The sequence below is a fragment of the Lycorma delicatula genome, chromosome 4 (genome assembly GCF_047948215.1).
Source record: "Lycorma delicatula isolate Av1 chromosome 4, ASM4794821v1, whole genome shotgun sequence".
In the NCBI taxonomy this organism is placed as follows: domain Eukaryota; kingdom Metazoa; phylum Arthropoda; class Insecta; order Hemiptera; family Fulgoridae; genus Lycorma; species Lycorma delicatula.
In genome coordinates this window covers 140,629,592-140,649,074 of record NC_134458.1, presented here as the reverse complement: position 1 = coordinate 140,649,074, position 19,483 = coordinate 140,629,592, and the positions used below count along the sequence as shown (strand labels likewise).

At 28.0% G+C, this 19,483-nt stretch overlaps 2 protein-coding genes across 2 annotated transcripts in view; one reads left to right on the top strand and one right to left on the bottom strand.

Moving 5' to 3' along the window:
- Positions 1–10,502, bottom strand: part of LOC142323921 (uncharacterized) — a 63,248-nt gene extending 52,746 nt beyond the window's left edge. Inside the window, exon 1 of the mRNA XM_075364291.1 lies at positions 9,649–10,502. Coding sequence (XP_075220406.1) covers positions 9,649–9,718 — 70 coding nt within the window. The 5' untranslated portion in view covers positions 9,719–10,502. The remainder of the gene's footprint in view (positions 1–9,648) is intronic.
- LOC142323919 (transducin beta-like protein 2) overlaps positions 1–18,830 on the top strand; it is a 254,531-nt gene extending 235,701 nt beyond the window's left edge. Inside the window, exon 7 of the mRNA XM_075364288.1 lies at positions 18,499–18,830. Coding sequence (XP_075220403.1) covers positions 18,499–18,734 — 236 coding nt within the window. The 3' untranslated portion in view covers positions 18,735–18,830. The remainder of the gene's footprint in view (positions 1–18,498) is intronic.
- Positions 18,831–19,483: the final 653 nt, after the last annotated feature.

The following is a 19,483-nucleotide window of genomic DNA, read 5'->3' as shown; positions in this document are numbered from 1 at the left end:
TTAAGCTTACGGTAAAAAAAGTGATTCCTGTACCTCATCAGAAAATCTTAGATCATACTCGGTAGTAGTTTCTTAACTTCGTTTGTGTGTAATATTTTTCTTATTTATATCAAAACGCAGATTTATTCCATTTTGCTTTTCTTATACTACCATTTTTTTTGTAACTTATTTTTATTTTAGTTAAAAAGTTTAAAGTAAAATAAACTTAAAAATTTAATAAAACTGTCTTTAAAAAATACAAAAACATTCTAAAATTAGAAGAAGAAAACGTTTTCAATTATTCGGCGCCAGATTAAATGCTAATAAAAAGTCGAAATTTGGTGTAGATAATTAAAAATAATTATCTACACCAAATTTCGACTTCTAAAAGTCGAAATTTAATGATTATTTTAAAAAAAGAATTAGTTTCTAATTTGTATTACTTTCTTGAATTCGGTTTTATGTGTATATTATTTATTTTGAAACGTAATATATATAGTACACAAGCATGTTTTAGCTAAATATTTTTGTTTAAATGAGTTGGTGAAATTACCATTTATGGACGAAAATATATTATTGTGAAAGTAATAAAATAAGGAAAAAATTGAACGCCGATTATAAAAAGTGAAATTTTGAATGTAGCCTATGTATGATTATAGAATTAATTTGAGGAAACTAAACCAGGTTGATATTTTAAATTAATTTAAATGTTATTTACATAACTTGATCTGTGTTATTCTGTTATTAGGTACAACCACAAAGAATACCTTAGAATATTTTAACACCGCAAATAAAAAAACAGCCTTTAAAGTAGACGATAATTGAAAAACGTGTCACGGGTGGCGAATAGTTCATACATGAGAAAATTATTGTGTGTGCAGTTCTATTGAATTGATTCTAAAAGTTTTATTTTTCACTGCATTATTTTTGTAGCATGAATTTGATAATTCATCTGTATAAATATATTTTGATTAATATTTGTAAAGTAGCAATTTATAGACATATAAAATATTTTGAACTGAAAAAGTTTTATAAGTATATTTTTTCGATATTTTTTTTTTAAAGTTGCCATAGGAGCTTAAAGCCGTAGAGGTAGTGAAAACTTAGTTGCACTACCATTAAAAAAAACCATACGGAATATTATTTATATGAAAATTCTTTTATTTACCTGAAAGAAAATAAAATTGAAGATGTAATTTTCTACATGATCACAAAGTTTATTTAGACATTGATCGTAGAATTAAACGAGGTTTTCCTTGTCTTTGTTGAAAAGGTTTTGTCCCGCATGGGATAACTGTTTCCGCGTTGCGTTTTGAACTTCATCGAATTGATTTCTGCCGCGCAATGGCCCCCTTTCATGGGAATGAACGCATGAAAATAATATGGCGCAAGGAATATTGAATATAGATCTTTTTGTTTTTCTCTATTATTTTTGTCTGAATATAGAAATATAATATTTAAGAGATTTTTGTCTTGTTTAATTTTTCTTGTTAGACTGTAAGGGAGGGTGTTAATATGTCCATCATTTCACTTTTCTTAGTAGGTCCTTCGTGGCGAATGAGGTGTTGCGTTGTCATACAGAACCCCAAATGTCTTTCGTATTTTTCTGGTCCTCGATTTTTAGTCAGCTTTCTCAGGCTTACTTAAGAATTACAATACGATTCCAAATTAATCGTAGACCCTTCGGCATGAATTCAACATGTGCACAAGTTTGTCGAAAGATGGGTCATCGCTTTCCAGGATGTGAAAAATCTTTCGACGTTTTTTCAAATTTTGGGAATGAGAGTTTTTCCACCCAAGTGAAATCCATATAGTTTCAGGCAACAAATTTCACCGAAAACAAATTTTTCGACAGTTTGTTGCATCTTGTCCCTGTGTTTCAGCAAAAATTCGTGAAAGGATTAGATATTACCACCATCTGCTAGACTTTGACGGGCTTCTCCTCCTGTAATCGTCCACGATATCTGTACTCCCATTTTTGGACAGTTCGAACCGTCGATCGCCTAACATGAAAATACTATATACAAGTATAATTCATTTAACTGGCGATGAATTTCAATAGGGTCACACACCCTTACTCACGAAAATCTGATTATTATTTGTTATTTTAATTTTAACGCCTTAAATTACAACTGATGATACATGTTTACATCTTATAACAGACTAACCGTTTCTGTTTCGAGCAAAACAGTAACAGTTCGAGTAACATAGGAGTTACTTTTTAACAGACTTCAAAAAAGGAGGTTATCAATTCGACAATTCTTTTTTTAATGTATGTTACGCAATATCTCCGACGTTAGTAAACCGATTTTGATAATTTTTTTTAATCGAAAGATTACACTTTCGGATTGGTCCCATATAAATTTTAACCAAATCCGAGGATAATCTTAGGAAAAAAACAAAAAAAAAACGATTCTTTAATGTATGTTACGAAATATCTCCAACGTTAGTAAACCGATTTTGATAATTTATTTTTTTTAATCAAAAGAGTATACTTTCGGAATGGTCCCTAGAAATTCTAACCAAACCGATGATAATCTTAGAAAAAAACCGAAAGGCACGACACCCTTAGCCGCTTATCGCTCGCACAGTACAGAAGGAGGAACTTTTAAATAAAAACCGACTTCAACAAATAATAGTAATAAAAAGTTACAAATAATTAAACTATTTTTGTAAAATTAAACAACTAAAAATCTGATGTGGACACCACATGACTTCCTTGTACGCCTATTAAATTACATATACATTTTTTTTTTTAAATGAAAAGTACATAAAGTTTTATTTCGTTAATAACTTCTGATATTTTTTCTTTTTTTTTTATTGTTATTATTGAATTATTATTTATTGTAAATAAATTGTTAGTCATAGGGGTTAATAGTGATTAATAAATCAATATATATATAAATTTAAATAAAGGAGATGAAGTCGCTTTCAAACTGATGTGCCTTTCCCTTGTAAGATCGAAGTATTTCAGTAATTAAAATTTTATTTGGCTATAAATCTGGATCCGAGATCCGATGAAAATAAGTACCACTTATGATATGTCGTTGAAACGATCTCAAAGAGGGCTTATTACTGCAGTTAAGAAAAAATCCAAAATTAATTTCTTGAATTTTGGTATTTTTTGGACACTTTTGGTTCAGTCGATTGCAATCAAAAGGGGAGGTGCACAACTAGACGTTACAACAGTTCTAAATAAAAAATTTCAACATCCTGCGGCTAATCGTCTTTGAGTTATGCGAGAAACGTACGTACAGACGTCACGCCGAGACTAATCAAAATGGATTCAGGGATGGCCAAAATGGATATTTCCGTTGAAATCTGAAAACCGAAATTTTTCCTTTACTTCGTACAAGGAAGTTAACTATACAGCCGGGTCAGCTGACGATCAAATGCACATGAAAATCCCTCACTTTACATTTTATTAAAAGTAACAACAACGAGATTCCTACATGGAATTGAGATTTCTAGAGCATATAAGACAGAACATCTGACAACCATCCCTCGTATTCAGATCGCTAAGGCATATATATATTTAGTGATAATATATGTACCTAAGCATCTATAAAATATTGTTATATCATATTTTTGTACGTCGCATTTTGTTCTTATATTTTTTTAGATCTCATTTTATTGTAGTAAAACTTCTATTACCAATTATGCATTGTTTGAAGTAGAATTTATAACATAGATTTTTTTGTGTTAACTTGTGTTGGCTGGCACCGACTTCAAAAATAGTTATTTGTTGTTGATACTTTTACTTTAGTTAATAAATAAAAATATATTTATTTGTAACATTTTAGTACTATTATTTTTTGAAGTCGGTTTTTATTTTTTATTTTATATTATTTTGGTTTTAATCTTATTACTATCTTACTTTTAATCTTATTCGTTTTAACCTTCTTTTACTAATACTTTAATATCCGAGAAGGGACTTTTGTTACTTTTTGACTCGGGCTATGATAACGCGAAAGCATTTCTCGCCCCCCAAAAAAATATTAAAAAAATTTCCAAACATACTTAACAATTTCATTGAAATTTAGGTAGTGTATCTGAAATTGTGGATTTAATTTGATGAAAATTGGTTGAATCGTTTTTTAGTTACATTCAATTTAAGGCCAAAAAATTTTGAGCTGGACAAGTTACAAGCGTGGTTCGTTATGATGCTGCAAACTGGAACATTGACGGTTTATTTATCTGTTCTATTGTTAGCAATATTTTTCGACGATTCGGCATTGTTATCTACTTTGAGGGTCATGATGGCTGGGTAGTTTTTTGATTGGGGACAAAAGGAAATAAAATAAAATAACGAAAATTCGGTCTTTTTGAATTTTTTTTTTTTTGAGTATCATACGGAACAGCTGTTGGTGATATACAGAGTTTAGTTTAAGTTTTCAGTTACTTTTATTTGATTAGATTTCCAGTACGTTTATTTTATTTGTCGTTGTAAGAGTTTATTTACCAAAATTGGCCTAGAAATTATCAATCCAGTCTGTACACCGATGTTGCAATATTTGATTGATTTTACAACTTGTTAAAAAATATACCGTACATTTTCGGTTAAAAAAGTCATTGTATTTTTTTTTTAGATATTTGTAGCAGGAATTTTATAGTAATTTTTATAGTACCTTTTAAAATGTTTTTAAAACATTTAAAAGGTTTTAAGGTAAAAACTAAAATATGAAAGTAAATGCATTTAAATATGTATGTGTGCGCGCGGGCATGTGGATTAGAATTTTATTTCTGAACATTTTTTTAGACTTTTTAAGGATATATTATTTTAATAAAGTGAAAAATTCATAAGAAATCTAAAATATAAATAGATTTAGTGGAGAAAGTAATAAATATGTTATCATGACTGTGAAATTATGTTTTCTTAGTATTAAAATACTTTTACAATTATGAAATGCTTTGGACATCCGGTTTAATCGTGCTTTATACTAGCTTCAATAATGAGGTTATCTGTTTAGCATTCATTTCCTTCTTCTTAGAAAGACTTTTTGTTTATATTAAGGTGATTTCAATATTCATGGAAGGAATGGCCAATAATTTGTTGGATAGAAAATAGTGAATATGTATTATTATTGATAATTGTTTTACTGAGAAAAAAGCTCGCAATTTTTATTTTTTTATTCAAAGGATATACGGGCTTGCAGAAGAAAGAAAAAGAATAAAAAGTTATTTATTAATCACCTGCCACAGAATTTTGTGCCATTTATCGTAAACAACACAACTGCATTTTTAACTACATCTGAAGATAATTATTTAAAAGGAATCGAAAATGCACAATAACAAAGGGAATGGAATGCTACGATCAACAATAAACTTTGTCCTATTAACACTGTATCACCGTGGAGCTTCTCGTACAGGAATAACCGTCGAGAGAAGGTTATTATTTGCCGTTTACAAATAGGGCACACTAGCCTTATGAATGGATATCTGATGTCTCAGACTGGTGCACCGGTTTGTGTTCAGTGCGACTGCCAACTAACTGTATACCATATCCTTGTAGATTATGCCTGTTATACGGCATAGCGTCGAAAGTTTAAACTAGGGACTAACTTCCGAAATATCTTTGGAAACAATGAAACGATGTTATCGAATATTTTACGATTTCTTAAAGCCGTCCGTTTGTATTCAGATATTTGATTTTTACTGAAGTTTGTTTCAGTTATTTATGCCATTTGGCGTGTAGCATATCGTAATTTTATTGTTTTAATTTCAATTATTAATGAAATATTTCATTGTGATTTTATTTCGCTTTTAGCATACGTCATAGGCGGTTTCCATTTATACTGTGTTTTGATATTACTTGGTTTTAATTTTTAATTGTTAATTTTTAGTATTTATCTATTTACTGTTTACAGTAAAACCTCCCTAAATCGAATATTTACTTTGTCCCCTTGAAAAATCCTCTTTAAATTGAATTAAATCATTTCCTTTATTCGAAAATTTCGAGGACTTGATATACATATTATTTCTTTGATGAAAACTTTTTTTCGCGTCTTTTTCACATTCGACCATTGGTAAGGATTCCGATGAAGAAGACAAAATGGTACAAGTAGAAATTACAATTACAGCAAAAGACTTGAAATCGGCAATAAATAACCTTCGAACATTCTTCAAAAGTTAAAGCGAAACAGAAGATTTAGTGTATTAGTGAAGACTGAAAATGCCCTTGATTTTCAAATCTGCCAGAAGAGTACTCAAAAAAAATTTACAAACTTTTTCAAGAAATAATTAAAAATATTGTACTGTATTTAGTTTTTACATAATAGTATATACATTATATGTATTTTCTAACGTAATAGATTAACATAAATTTTTATTAAATTATGAAATTTTTCTTTACAATCTTTGATTTTCATTATTTTACCTTTCTAAATAGAAAAATCCCTGAATCGAAAAAAAATTAGTCCCTTGAGATTCGAATTAGAGTGGTTTGACTGTTAATTATTGTGTTCGGGCGCTGATGATGACACTTCGTTGTGCGCCCATTGAAAAAAAATGTACGATAGCAGCTCAATAAATTATTCATTGGATGCATTGTAACCATCTAACTTTAAATACGGATAAAATTTATCATTGTGTTTCTTAGGTAGACATATAACATTGCTGATCGCGTTGATAGAATTCCCATTAATGATAACGATATTATTTCTTTTACTCATAAAGCAAAATTTCTGAGTTTAAACGGCAAGTTCTCGTGAGATGTTCAAATCGATTTTGTTTGTCCCCATCTCATGAAGCTTGCTCAAAAAGTCACTACGAATGTTTAATATAAAATGGGCTATAAGATCATTATCTGGCGCCCATAAGTATGAATCATGTAGACTTATATTGAGAAAATTAAATATGTTAATTTGTCTTTTTTTTGGGTGTACAATCTTTGCTAATAATAGTAGTTCCATATTCTTAAAAAAGCTGACAACAAAGTTATAATACTTTCCTGGGTTGGTTACTTGTTTTTATATAGTGAAGAAATAATTATACGAAAAATGTTATCTAAGATTTATTTTCTGGGATGGGGTAATTTATGACGAAGTTTTATTGCAAATTTATCATTTTATGTTTAAAAAAAAAAATCGATATTTTTAAACTTTAATCTGCTCCTCCACCCCAGAATTGCTCTCAAATTATTTTTTGGGGGTTACTTACACTACTACTATGCCTAGGAAGACATAAAAAAATTCGGTTAAAAATATTTAACAAATAAAAATATAGTTTTTTTCAATTTTAGGGGAAGGAGGAATTTTGGGGCAAAACCTTTTTAAAACGGTAAGATAAGCATGAACACACGCACTGAGCTTGATATAAAGTTGGGTTATTTGGAAAGATTTTGAAAAACATTTACTCCCAAAAAATCCCCCACCCTGTTAAGATATTGACCTCAAAATCTTACCGACAAATTGCCCCTACATACTAGAGTTTCTGTACAAAATTTCATCAAAATCGATGTATCCAGTCGAAAGGTATTAAGCCATAAACACGCAATACTCGTACAAAATGTCAACTTTGTATGTACGAAGCCACTTTTTCATTTTTTTTTTTTGGATTCCTAGGTCATGAAACTTTGAAAAATGTTTCAAAAAACCCTTAACCTATTTTTTTTTTACTGATTACCATACTTTCCTTCTTGCTGTATAACTCTAGACCTATGATGCCAGGAAACTAAAAATAACAATATCCAACTTTACACAAGCAGATACTGGAACTGTTTTCGTATAACTCAACACAGCAGTTCGGCTTACAAGACATTAGTATGCTTTTGTTTATATTATTAATAAATTGTTGAACCATTTGAAAAATCTTTCTACCGTAGTATTTAAAGTACAATTAAAAGATTTTCTTTTTCGAAAACAATATTGATGAATCTTTAAATAATAATTTTAAAAAAAAACACGATTTATCTGCATCCCGTTCAACATGTACGTAAATATTTTATGAAAATAATTTTCAATAGTGGCTTCTTAATTTTTAATTATTTTATAGGAATTTTTTATATTTTATTTATTTACCTTAACATTATTTCATGTATTTTCATTTAAATAATTAATATGGGACTTTAATCACAATTTTTTTTTTTTAATAATATAATTTGTTTTTAATTTAAAAATTATCTTATATTGACGTGACCGACCTATAGTATGTTATTATGTTCCCATAAGAATAAAAATTTAGTTAGAGGAATAAGTTTTGGAACGTAATTATAGATAATAATGGAGGAATAGAATGATAAATTAAGAAACTTTAGGGAGAATGGTAGTGAAAAGTTATCTTTATTATTTATTTGTATACAGTTGCTCAAAATTGACAATTGTTTATATTTGTAACAATTCCGCAAACATCACATTTTAGCATACTGGTTTTATCTTTCTCTATTAATTAAATATGTAGAATAAACCCTACTTAAAACTATAATGCTGTTATGCAAACATTAACCTTGCAAAACATTATAAGCCTGTTGAGAAACTATTGGCTAGGCTTAATAGTGGTGCGGAGGTGTCACAATACTGTTATCTACATATATATGGTACGTATACTGTGTGTGTATAATGATTGCCAACTGGCATGACACATAGACCGCCGATAAAAATACCACAAGCGTTCGCAAGAATAAGTGCTCCGTACTAACTTTTCGAAGAAAAGTAATATATGTATTAGTTTCGCGTTGCCTTTTTCACTGAGATGAATATATTGTTATGTTTGTAACCCTAGGATTACATGTCGAAGGCTGATAGTTCGAGGCTTGGCCGAATCAGTTATATTTTAATGCTAATTGCATTTTTGGTGCTGTCTCCAGTTACCATTCTGTTGTTGGATTCTAATTAATAATGCATCTTGGCCTGATGATTTATGAATACAACATTCCTTAGATATAGTCATTACACGAACAAGAAACACGGCTCTGTATAAATAATGAATAAATAAAGCTTTAAAAACGGCTGAAGAATTTCGAAATATCATAATATCAATCAATCAAATTGCCCGTAAAACATCTTTACACTCAGAGAAAATAACTTTCACTAGTATCATCTGCACCTCAGATAGGTTATACGTGTCTGTCAATAAGAAAGAGCGGGATAGATAGTCTTAAAACAACAAATTAATGTACTCGATTCTTTTAGATAGTTACCATTTCCACTTGATAAGGGAATTAAACATTAAAATAAAAAACAAGTTATTTCAAAGTGGGTGTTAATTGAAGAACTACATATATATATATATATATATATATATTATATATATATGTAGTGTGTGTGTGTGTGTGTGTAAACAAAATTTTATGGATGAAAGTTAAAAAGGAAATAGATAGTGTGAAGAAGAAAGAAAAATTGGAATATTGACTGATATTTTGAAAGGATAATGTAAATGAAGTATTAGCCGATGAAGAGATGAACAGTTAGGAGAATTCTGGTGAATCATCTTCAGGTAGTTATACAAAAGAAGAACTTTTTATAAAGTTGAAAAGATCTGATAACAATTTTTAACTTTTGGCTTAGTACACCTCTTAAATAATATTTAGGCTTTGTATAAAAAGTTAATGATAACATTTGAGAGATCAAATTCGATTTAAGCTATACATGTATAGACTAAAAATATATTACTAATATCCCATAAAATATGTTGTAATATATCTAAAAAAAAAAAAAGAATTATAATACTTACGAATTTGGTTGTGCAGTACTAAAAGTGTAAAATAAACTAATATACATCGTTGAAAATGATAACAATACATAATGCACTTCTTTCTTTTTAACGGTTTATCAATTCTTTAATAACTACTTTTATTATCTACTTCTACAAAATCACTGTAACACTATAAATAACAATTAACTGTTTATTCGAATTGAAACTAAACAATATATAAACAAAAATTTAATAAAGAAAATTTTTTTATATTTAATTTTATTTCACTGCACATTTTTTTTAAAAGTATTAATACCCTCACGCTGTCATTAAGACTAGTTGAAATATCTTAGTTCACTGTTTTTTATTTTATTAAGATTAATTTTTATTATTGTTACATTAAAAAAAAGTAATAATAATTATAAATTTAGAGTTTTGTTTTATTTATACATAATAGTGGATAATATTTCACGCGCACAACACTTATTGTTTTATTTTATATTACTATATGTATACATAACACGCAAATAATAGGAATTTTTATTCTTTTATCTATAAAATATTATAAGTCACGGTATGCGTATTGTTTTACCGGCGGGAACTTAATAACGAGTGAGAGTTTTAATGTTTAAAGGTTGTTACCATTCTCTTTTACTTCACTATGTCGTCGACATTGGTGTCTGGTTTATATAAAAATAAAGAGTGGGGGTAAGGTTGAAGGAAAATCATTATACATATATGTCTACACGAAGTTTGTGCTGTTGTATATGCGTGTGTAGAATACAAAATATAGACTTTCAGTTGAAATAAGAAAGGGGATGTAAGTTAGTTAATAGATATATGAAAACATTAAAAGCTGAGAGACGATTTCATGTGGTAGGTTGTTATTACAAGGAAACAGGTCACCTGGTTATCAACTCCCCCACCATTCTTTCTTTTTCTTTTTCCCCACTCCAATTTCTTCTGTTATTCTTTACACATACCTTGGTCATGACATTGCTTATTTTATGCTTATTCTATTTCTTCTACTGCTATATGCGCTTAATCCCCTCCTCATTTTTCCTTCTTATTTCTCCACTGTCTGAATTAAACAACATTTATTTGTTTCCATTATAACTTATACCAGAAGAATAAGAGTATCACAGGTTAATCCGAATAAAACTTCCGGATCTTCATTTATATTAATTTATTTTTAATTTTATTTATTATAATTTATTTCTATGGACTTGAAGTTCGATCGTACATAGAACTTACTTAACGTATGATCAATACCGGATGAAGCCTCTACCGGGCCGTAGATAAAATTTAAATTTGGGGGCACATTTATTTAAGTTGTGGACAACTTCAAACAAAAATTGAAGAATAGTTGGGAAATTTCCTTTTCGGCTAAAAAAATACTGTCTTTTTTTATTTAATTTTAATAACAAAAGAATATTATTTTTCATTTTATTACATTTTAAAGGTATTAATTTTTTTTTATTTTTTTTAAAAATACAACTTATGTTTGTCTCCTCCAAGGGAGCAAAAAATATTTTTTTTTATTTTTTTAATTCTCTTTTTGCTTGTCGGGACCACTAAGGTTCACGTTTGTATAGTAGTTTAAAACTTCTTTTGTTTTCCCAATATTTTTTTTCATTCTTTCACTCTGTTATTATTTTTCTTCTTCGGTCCACTTTCTTCCTATACTTCTCTTATCTTTCTCTGGAAACTTAAATCTATGATTAATTTTCTAATTTAGTTTCTATTTAAACAGGTATCTTTGTAGATTTTAAAAGGTTTAATATCGTTTTCTACTTCTTTAAATCAGCTAGTTTTAATAGTTCTACTGTTATAAAAGTTAAATATTTGTTTTGTTAATCTGTTTTCGCTCAATGTGTATAAATGCCCGTAAAATTTTAATTCTCTTCTCCGTGTGGTGTCTTTTATTTTTTCTGTATTTTTATAAATCTCTGTTTCACGTTTTGATTTATAAATTCCGTCCTGTAATCGGGTCCATATATGTTTCATAAAATTCTTTTTTCTATTTTAAAAAGATCTTTATCCGAAAAATGTTGCATACACTCAGCGCCATATAACGCCTCCGGAAAAATTACTGTTTTGTAATGTGGGAGTTTAGCATTTATTATGCGAAAGCGATTTTTTATTATATAAATTTCGTGTTAAGTTGAAAGCTAACGCCACTTTCTGCTTTCGCTCTTTTGGCGCTTCCTTTTCTAGGGCGTTTAGCGTTTTTTATTATTATTATTATTTATTTTTATTTTTTCCTGTACTGAAGCCGGGCTCTTGACATTTGTCTATTGGTTAATATGACCCTGGGTATATAGTGCTTGTTATCTTGAGAATTCCTGTGTTATTTTCATGTCAGGACACAAACAGCATTTTTTTTTTTTTTTTTTATTATTATTATTGACCTAACATACGTACACATTATTAATATTAACTGTATATAGATTAATTTTATCTATTTAAATTATTTATTTTAACGTTTTATTATTTATATACGCTAAAGACATTTAATTTTACAGCAATATATATATATAAAAACAACCAAATTTTTTTAGTAGTTATTAATTTATTAAGGCGACAGACATTTTATATAAAATTGCGTATATTATTTTATAAAAGAATATTATTCCATTATCATATAAATTCAAATGGGTTAGAATTAATGATTTTTATCTCCTTCATTTCATTTTACTGCGCGCAATTTTATTAAAATAAAATTGTGTCTGAAGAGAGTAGGTAATAATGAATAAATAGCAAAGCGGGAGGTAGTAAGTATGTGAGGCATCTCAAGCTATAAATTGAATAATTGCTCAGGGGTGTCGTCATAACATTTTATATGTAGTTTTAGAAATTTTACGAAAAAAATTATAAATTTCTATGGACGCGTATACACACACACACACACATATATATTGAATTTTAGCATTATTTGCTTAATGTATCGGGGACGGTTAGTTCTACAGTTATGAAATTTGGTATGAGAATTTGTGTATCTAGAGAGTTGATTCCACCAATTTTTTTTCCCAAACAAAATATCAACCAAATTTTTTTTTAGAAAAAAGTATGTGAAGGTGAGAAGATATTGAAGGGTGTTTTTATTTTTAAACTGGAACTGGAATATGAAAATTATATTTGCGCTTACTTCCTTTTGGTTATAAAATAACACTGTAATGTTTTTTGGATATTAAACTTTTTTTTTAGACATCAATCAGTGACTGGTAAGGAATTATTCTTCGTTCATTTCTCTGTGCTAGTTATTTTAATCTCCCTTGTGTGCTAATATTTAATCTCGCTATATTTACTACATCCTACACCCTCAGTTTTCTGTTTTATGTAACCCAATTTCTTCCTTTACAGATTTTTATCTTCTATATATTCCACTATTTCTTAATTAACTAATCCTGGAATATCTTAAGTCATCATCCATTAATCTATTTTATTTTTCTACAAAATTCTGCCACAAATTACTTTTCTCACCTGTCTTAAGACCTTTTTACTTCGAATATTACCGACCAGTATAATTTTCAAAATTCTTCTGTTATCACATTTCAAACGTCACTATACTTTTCCTTTCCGTTTTCCTGTTACATATTTTACTTCCACAAAGTGTTGTACTTCACTTAAATCCTTTCAAGAACTTCTTTCTAATTCTTAGATCTACATTCATTGTTGAAAAATTATTTTGTCGCATGAAATCGCTTCTTGTTTATGTTATTCTGCTTTTTATATCTGCGTTACTTCATCCAGCCTTTATAGTTTTACTACTTAAAAGCAAGCATTAAAGTAGTTAAAATATCACTTTATTCTTAACCCATATAGTTTTAAAAAAATTAATTTTCCTAGTTAAGCTGTAATTAATTTAAGTTATTTGAGAAAAACCCCTAAAACTATTCAAAGTAAACCTTTTAAAAATTAACCATAACCAATAAAAAAAAAAAACTCCGCCGATCTCCGTGGTGAATTAGTAGCGCCTCAGCCTTTCATCCGGAGATTCCAGGTTCGAATCTCGATCAGGCATGACACTTTTCATATACTTCCACTTTCTAATCCCATTTTTATATTCCACTTACAAGTTTTAAATTCTTAAAAGTCAACCTGAATCAGTCTAAATTTATAAATACAAAGAAAAGGACAAAAAAACCCTAGAAAATTTTATTTTAAAAACCACATTGAACCAAAAAAATAAAAATAAATAAAACAAAAAATTATATAAAAATTGACAACAAGTACCTTAAAATAAAAAAACTATTTCTAAAAATCAACAAAATAGTTTTAAAATCAAAATGCAAAATAAAAAAAAACATCCTAAGGTATTCGAAAAAATATATGATCTATCTAAAATACCAAAAGAAAATAAAGAAAAAAATTACGTGATAATTATAAATATAAGAAAAGAAGGATCAGAAAAAAACAAGAAATAAACTAAACGAAAACTATTAATAATAGTTAAACCTACATAAAAGAAGTTTTTTATAAGTAAAATAATATAAATGAATAAAATCTACATAAATATAAAATAGTATAAATTAATATAAGAAAGTTAAAATCATACAAAAATAACATATTCAAAATAAAATTATTTGACTAAAATCCAGAAAAAAGTGAAATTTCTATATAAGTAAATCAAAGCAACAAAAAATATTACACTGATATTAAGACATTTCTTAACTAAATTACTTGTAAATAAAATATCCTAATTACAAAAGAAAACTGAACATTAAAAAAGGAAAAATCAAAATAAGCTGATTCAAAGGATACGAAAGAAATGCAAAATTATTAAATATTTTCAAAAAAATAACTTTTAACTGTCAATCTTTCAGAAATTAAGTGCGTAAATTTATATTTCCAGAGAAACAGAAGTGGAAACACAATGGATGGACCGAGAGAGAATAAAAAAGATAGGGAAAAATATGAAAAAGTTTTGAAAAAAGAAGTCAGGACTATGTATGGGTGAACCTTAAGAGGTCCGATCCCAAAAATTAAAATAGCACGAATCAATAAATGTAAAAAAAAGAAATAAAATAACAAAGAACGAAAACGGTAACAAAGATATAAAGAAAATCTAGAAATATACAACATAAAAGAGGATGAGATAACAGACAAAAGATGTGTTTCGTAGGAAAGTGCGAGAAATAGAAGGATTCCATGGTAGGGAGGGGATAAGAGAATTAGAACGAATTGGTCCGAGGAAAGGTAAGAAATGCATAGTGAAAAGTTGAAAGAGCACTGGAAGATAAGGAAACTACAAAGGAGAGGAAATTAAATTGTTACGTGGTCCTTAGGCAACCATAACGAAAGAAGAAGAAGAAGAAGAAAGAACCAAAATAAAAAATAAAAATGTAAAAATTAATTGTTTAAGTTTAGAATAATTAATCATTTTCTTTAAGCATTATCAATAAAAGCAGCAAGCCAAGACAAAGTTACAATTTAAAAAAAAGTGGACAACACAGTTGTAGGACTTTCCCATCACGCGGTTTTTTTTTATGCATGACTAATTAAGTCGTTGTGTACAACTTAATTAAAAAATATTTATAATTTTATTTAAACATAGTATTTTTTGTACAGCTGTACGTTGGTGCTAACTAGCCCTCCTTGTGGCGACATGGGATACTATCGACGCGGTATTCCACTTAGCCACTAGTTTATTTAGAGCATTTTTTTTTGGGGGGGGGGGGGTGCAATTTTGCAGATATTTTTTTGCAAATGTTGTTATTCTTTAATTGCTAAGAAATGTGCCTAAGAAAAGTATGATCTTAATTAGGTGAAATCTTGAGATAGTGAGGGTGACCTTGCTGTACAGCCTCACCCCCTTGACCTTTTAAGTTGAAAATTTAATGGCATCAATGCCCCATTTATCTGACCATGTTTGGTCAAAATCGGTCCAGTAGTTCTGGAGATATAAAAATTGAGACATCTAACACACACACACACAGGTACATACGAATATCCAGAAAATTTCCATCCGATATTTTGGGTTTTTTAGATGTCAAAACGTCAAGATCCGGTGAAAACCGCATATGCTCAAGTTGGATCGATTACAATAATTTCCCTTCCACAACTATAGCGCTAGATGGGAAAATAATAAACACTAAACATTAAGTATTAAAATAATGTAAAAAATACTTGTAATTAAACGAACACTAGAAGTAACCAAAATAGAAGAATGATGAACTAATGAAGAAACAGGAGTAAGAAATAATAAATAACAAAATTTTCCCATTTTTGATAATACGAGTATAAATGAATTCTAATTATTCCGTAATTTTTTCTCATTTCATTGACAGCGTTTTAATATTATTTATTTTCAAAATAAATGTTTCACCTAATTTAAACGAAGCCCAGTTCGTATCCAAAAAGAACATAGGTATACGGGAATAATAATTTTAAAAGATAGGTTTAAGAATAATAAAGCGCCTACTTTATTTTTAGATCTGTAAAAAGTATTTAATAATGTGGAAAAATTGTATAGATTTTAAGAAACTTTTGACTTAAAATTTATATAGAGAGAAGACCGATTTGTAATCTATAAAAGAATCAAGTAACAGTAAATAAGGAAAGGTTATTTCTAATTTAGAAAGGTGTGAAATGAAAATGTAGTCATGTCTCCGTTGCTATTACAGCTGTACACAAGCAATGTAAAAATTGAAGGAAAAGATTTGAGAGTGAAATAACGATCCAAGGCAAACATAAAAAAATATAATAATAATATTTTAAGATTCGCTGATGAAATTTTCTATAGCCAGAAACCAAAGATGAATTTAAAAAAAAAATAAATATTGAGTTAATTTACAATTAGGTGGAAAATGTATTTATTAGGTGAAATAACTTTTGGGCTTCGTTTAATTCAGTGGTTCCTAAACGTTTCCGAGTCGCGGCGCCCTTAATAAATTAAAATTTTTCCGTGGCGCCTTACTGTAAGTAAAAGTATGACTACTCGTAAGTAAAAGATAAAAATAAATATTACTCTTGTATCTTCATTATTTTTTTATTTTATTAACATTAAATTAATAATTATAAATGTCTTGGTTCAATTAATTATAAAGCTTTTACAATATTTTGCGGCGCTCCTGTGAAGAGGCCGCAGTGCACAGTTTGAGAATCATTGGTCTAATGCATTTTCTACGATACTTTATATTCACCGTGTAATTTGTCCTGGTAATATTCTCGATGCATGATAACTGATAATGGAAATAATAATGATGAAAAATTATTAAATAAAAACGTGAAAAAGTACTCTTATCTCTCTATAAGTAAATATTATTTCAATTTTTTCATTGTTTCAGCTTAGTATGTAATAATGAAAAAAATCAAATAATATAAATTATTATAAGAATGATAATAATTTTTAACTTTTATCGCTACAGTAAGAGATTACACAACCATTCCTAAAAATTGAAGTGTATAAATCTTTTTTTAATTTTTACTCTTGTCTGGATAGGAATTGTTTTTCAAACAATATTAAAAAATTTTCTCCTTACATGTATTGTAATTATATTTTAAGACGGGTGAATTTATTGTACATAAATATACTATCCCGGCGAATTAATATTAAAGGGAAAGTATATGGTGATAGTGTCAAAAATGGGGTATCGGTTTTATTTTGCATTTTAAGGTTCACTTAGTTCATCCAGACAAAAAAAAACACATACAATGTGCGTCGCACTGCTTCTGACCTCATATTTCAGGATTGACCGATTCGATTTTCTTCAAATTTGGCTCAAATATTTATATATATGGGATTAAGTTAAGGGACGATGGGATATCTCGAAAAAACCAATTTCGATTTTCTTCAGAGGACTTTTAGAGAAAACTTTATTGAAGCAAATTTATTACCTATAATTCATACATAAATCAAACAATTTTTTAAAAAAAAAATCAACCTTCACCTCGTAAATGTGTTTTTTTTCTCTGTCTACCTTCAGTTTAAATATTTTTCACAAAATATTTGAAAGTTTATACTTCATGTATAGAGCTATCAAGAAGTGTCTAATTTTTTTTTTCAAATTATGATCCCCGGACCTAAAATGAAGAAAAGTTTTAATTTTCATTTTCTTAAACTAAAAAAATAAAATTTCATTTTGTTTAGGCTTTATTGAAGGGGTGTTAGATTTAGAGAAAACTTTACTTTGTACATTTTTTAAGCTTAATCTATTTAATATTTTTAGAAACGTGTTTTTCTTAAAATTTATCCCCACCTTTTAAAAAATATAAATTCTGTTTTTTTAAGTCGTATAATGCTATGCCGCATTTTTTTGAGATGAGTCTAAAAAAATATATGTGTTTTAGGTAAGATAGTAAGTAAGATTTTAAATCTAAAAAAGTGTATATAAATAAAACACAATCTTCGTTTGTGTATGCTTTAATAACTCAAAAAATACTCAACCGATTTTGCTGAAAATTTTACAATTTATTATTATTTGTCCCGGGATTGTTTACATGTTCCATAATATTTAATAAATAAAGTTCCATAATATTTAATATTATAACAAATGATATTTAATCACTTAATAATCGTTTGAGGAAGTCGATATTGACGTAGACAACTATCGATAGACAATGAAAAAATAGATAAAGTTTTTAATCGATATAGAAGATATCTTTCGATTTATACAACGACGTTAAATTTAGAAAAAGAAGTTTTAGGTTATTTATTTATAAGGTTTTTTTTATGATTTATATACTAGTGAGATTGGTGAGGCAATTTGAACTTGGTAAATATTCTGGCAATAACTAAGCATTGCCGGGTCACTAGTAATAACTAAAAATCAAATTTTCATTAGTGACGGAAATATTTCAATTTCTCCGTTCAAATTCCTAGAAACAAAATTGTTTTCTTCTTTTGTAAATCTTTAAGGATTTTAAATTTTATTTTTTTTATTTCAGGTCCAATTACATCTATATTATTCGACTCGGCTGGAGATTATGTGTTGACTAGCGGTGAAAAACACGTACGTGTATTTTACAATGTAACAGGACGTCGTACAGCCATTATAACTGCCAAAGAGAAATTGAAAGCGTCTGGAAATTCAGCCGCAACTAAAGAGAGATTACAAAATATAATAAATGATGCTGAACAATTTCTTATTAAAATGGGAGAAGCGAAAAGAGCTGAAGGTTAATATGAAGGGTTGTTTTATGAAAGAATGTATAATGTCCATTGCCTTACAAACAATCTTTCATTTTTTATTTAATAAAATATTTTTTTTTTAATCAGATTTGATTGTTTGATTTGTTTGAATAATTTTGCATTTTTCTTTAATATATGAGTAAATAATAATAGGTTTAATTTTACATATAAAATTGTTATACATATGTGATTTATTATTTTTTTTAATTTTTACATTTTTAAATAATTATCTAGTACACAGATTAATATTAAAGAATTAGTTGGCTCATTAATTAATGCAGTGATCAGTTTCCCAGTCTTTTAATCTAATTGGTTCTGGATTCAGTTTTCAACAAACTTCTAACTCATAAAAGTCGTATTTTTCCATAATCATCGTGAAAATTTGTCATCAGCGATTTTTTTTAGAAATTATTAAATAAATTAATAATTTTAGTATAAGGAGGCTGTATATCTTTGTTTAAAATTCATTTCCGCATATTGCCAGTTCAATTCTTTTATAAAATGAGAACTTAACCCTTGTAAAAGTGACAAAATATTCCCGTAATTATTTTATAATAAATTTGTTTAATTGATATTTCTATTTAAATATTGTGCAAGAATTACAAAACTATAATTAAAAAAATTACTATGTACAAGCAAAACCGATTAGAAAGTCAGTTCACCCGTACATCGGTTTGCATCTTATGATACATCGCATTATCTCTATTAATATTTGTTTTGGTTTATTGGTATTTCTTCTCC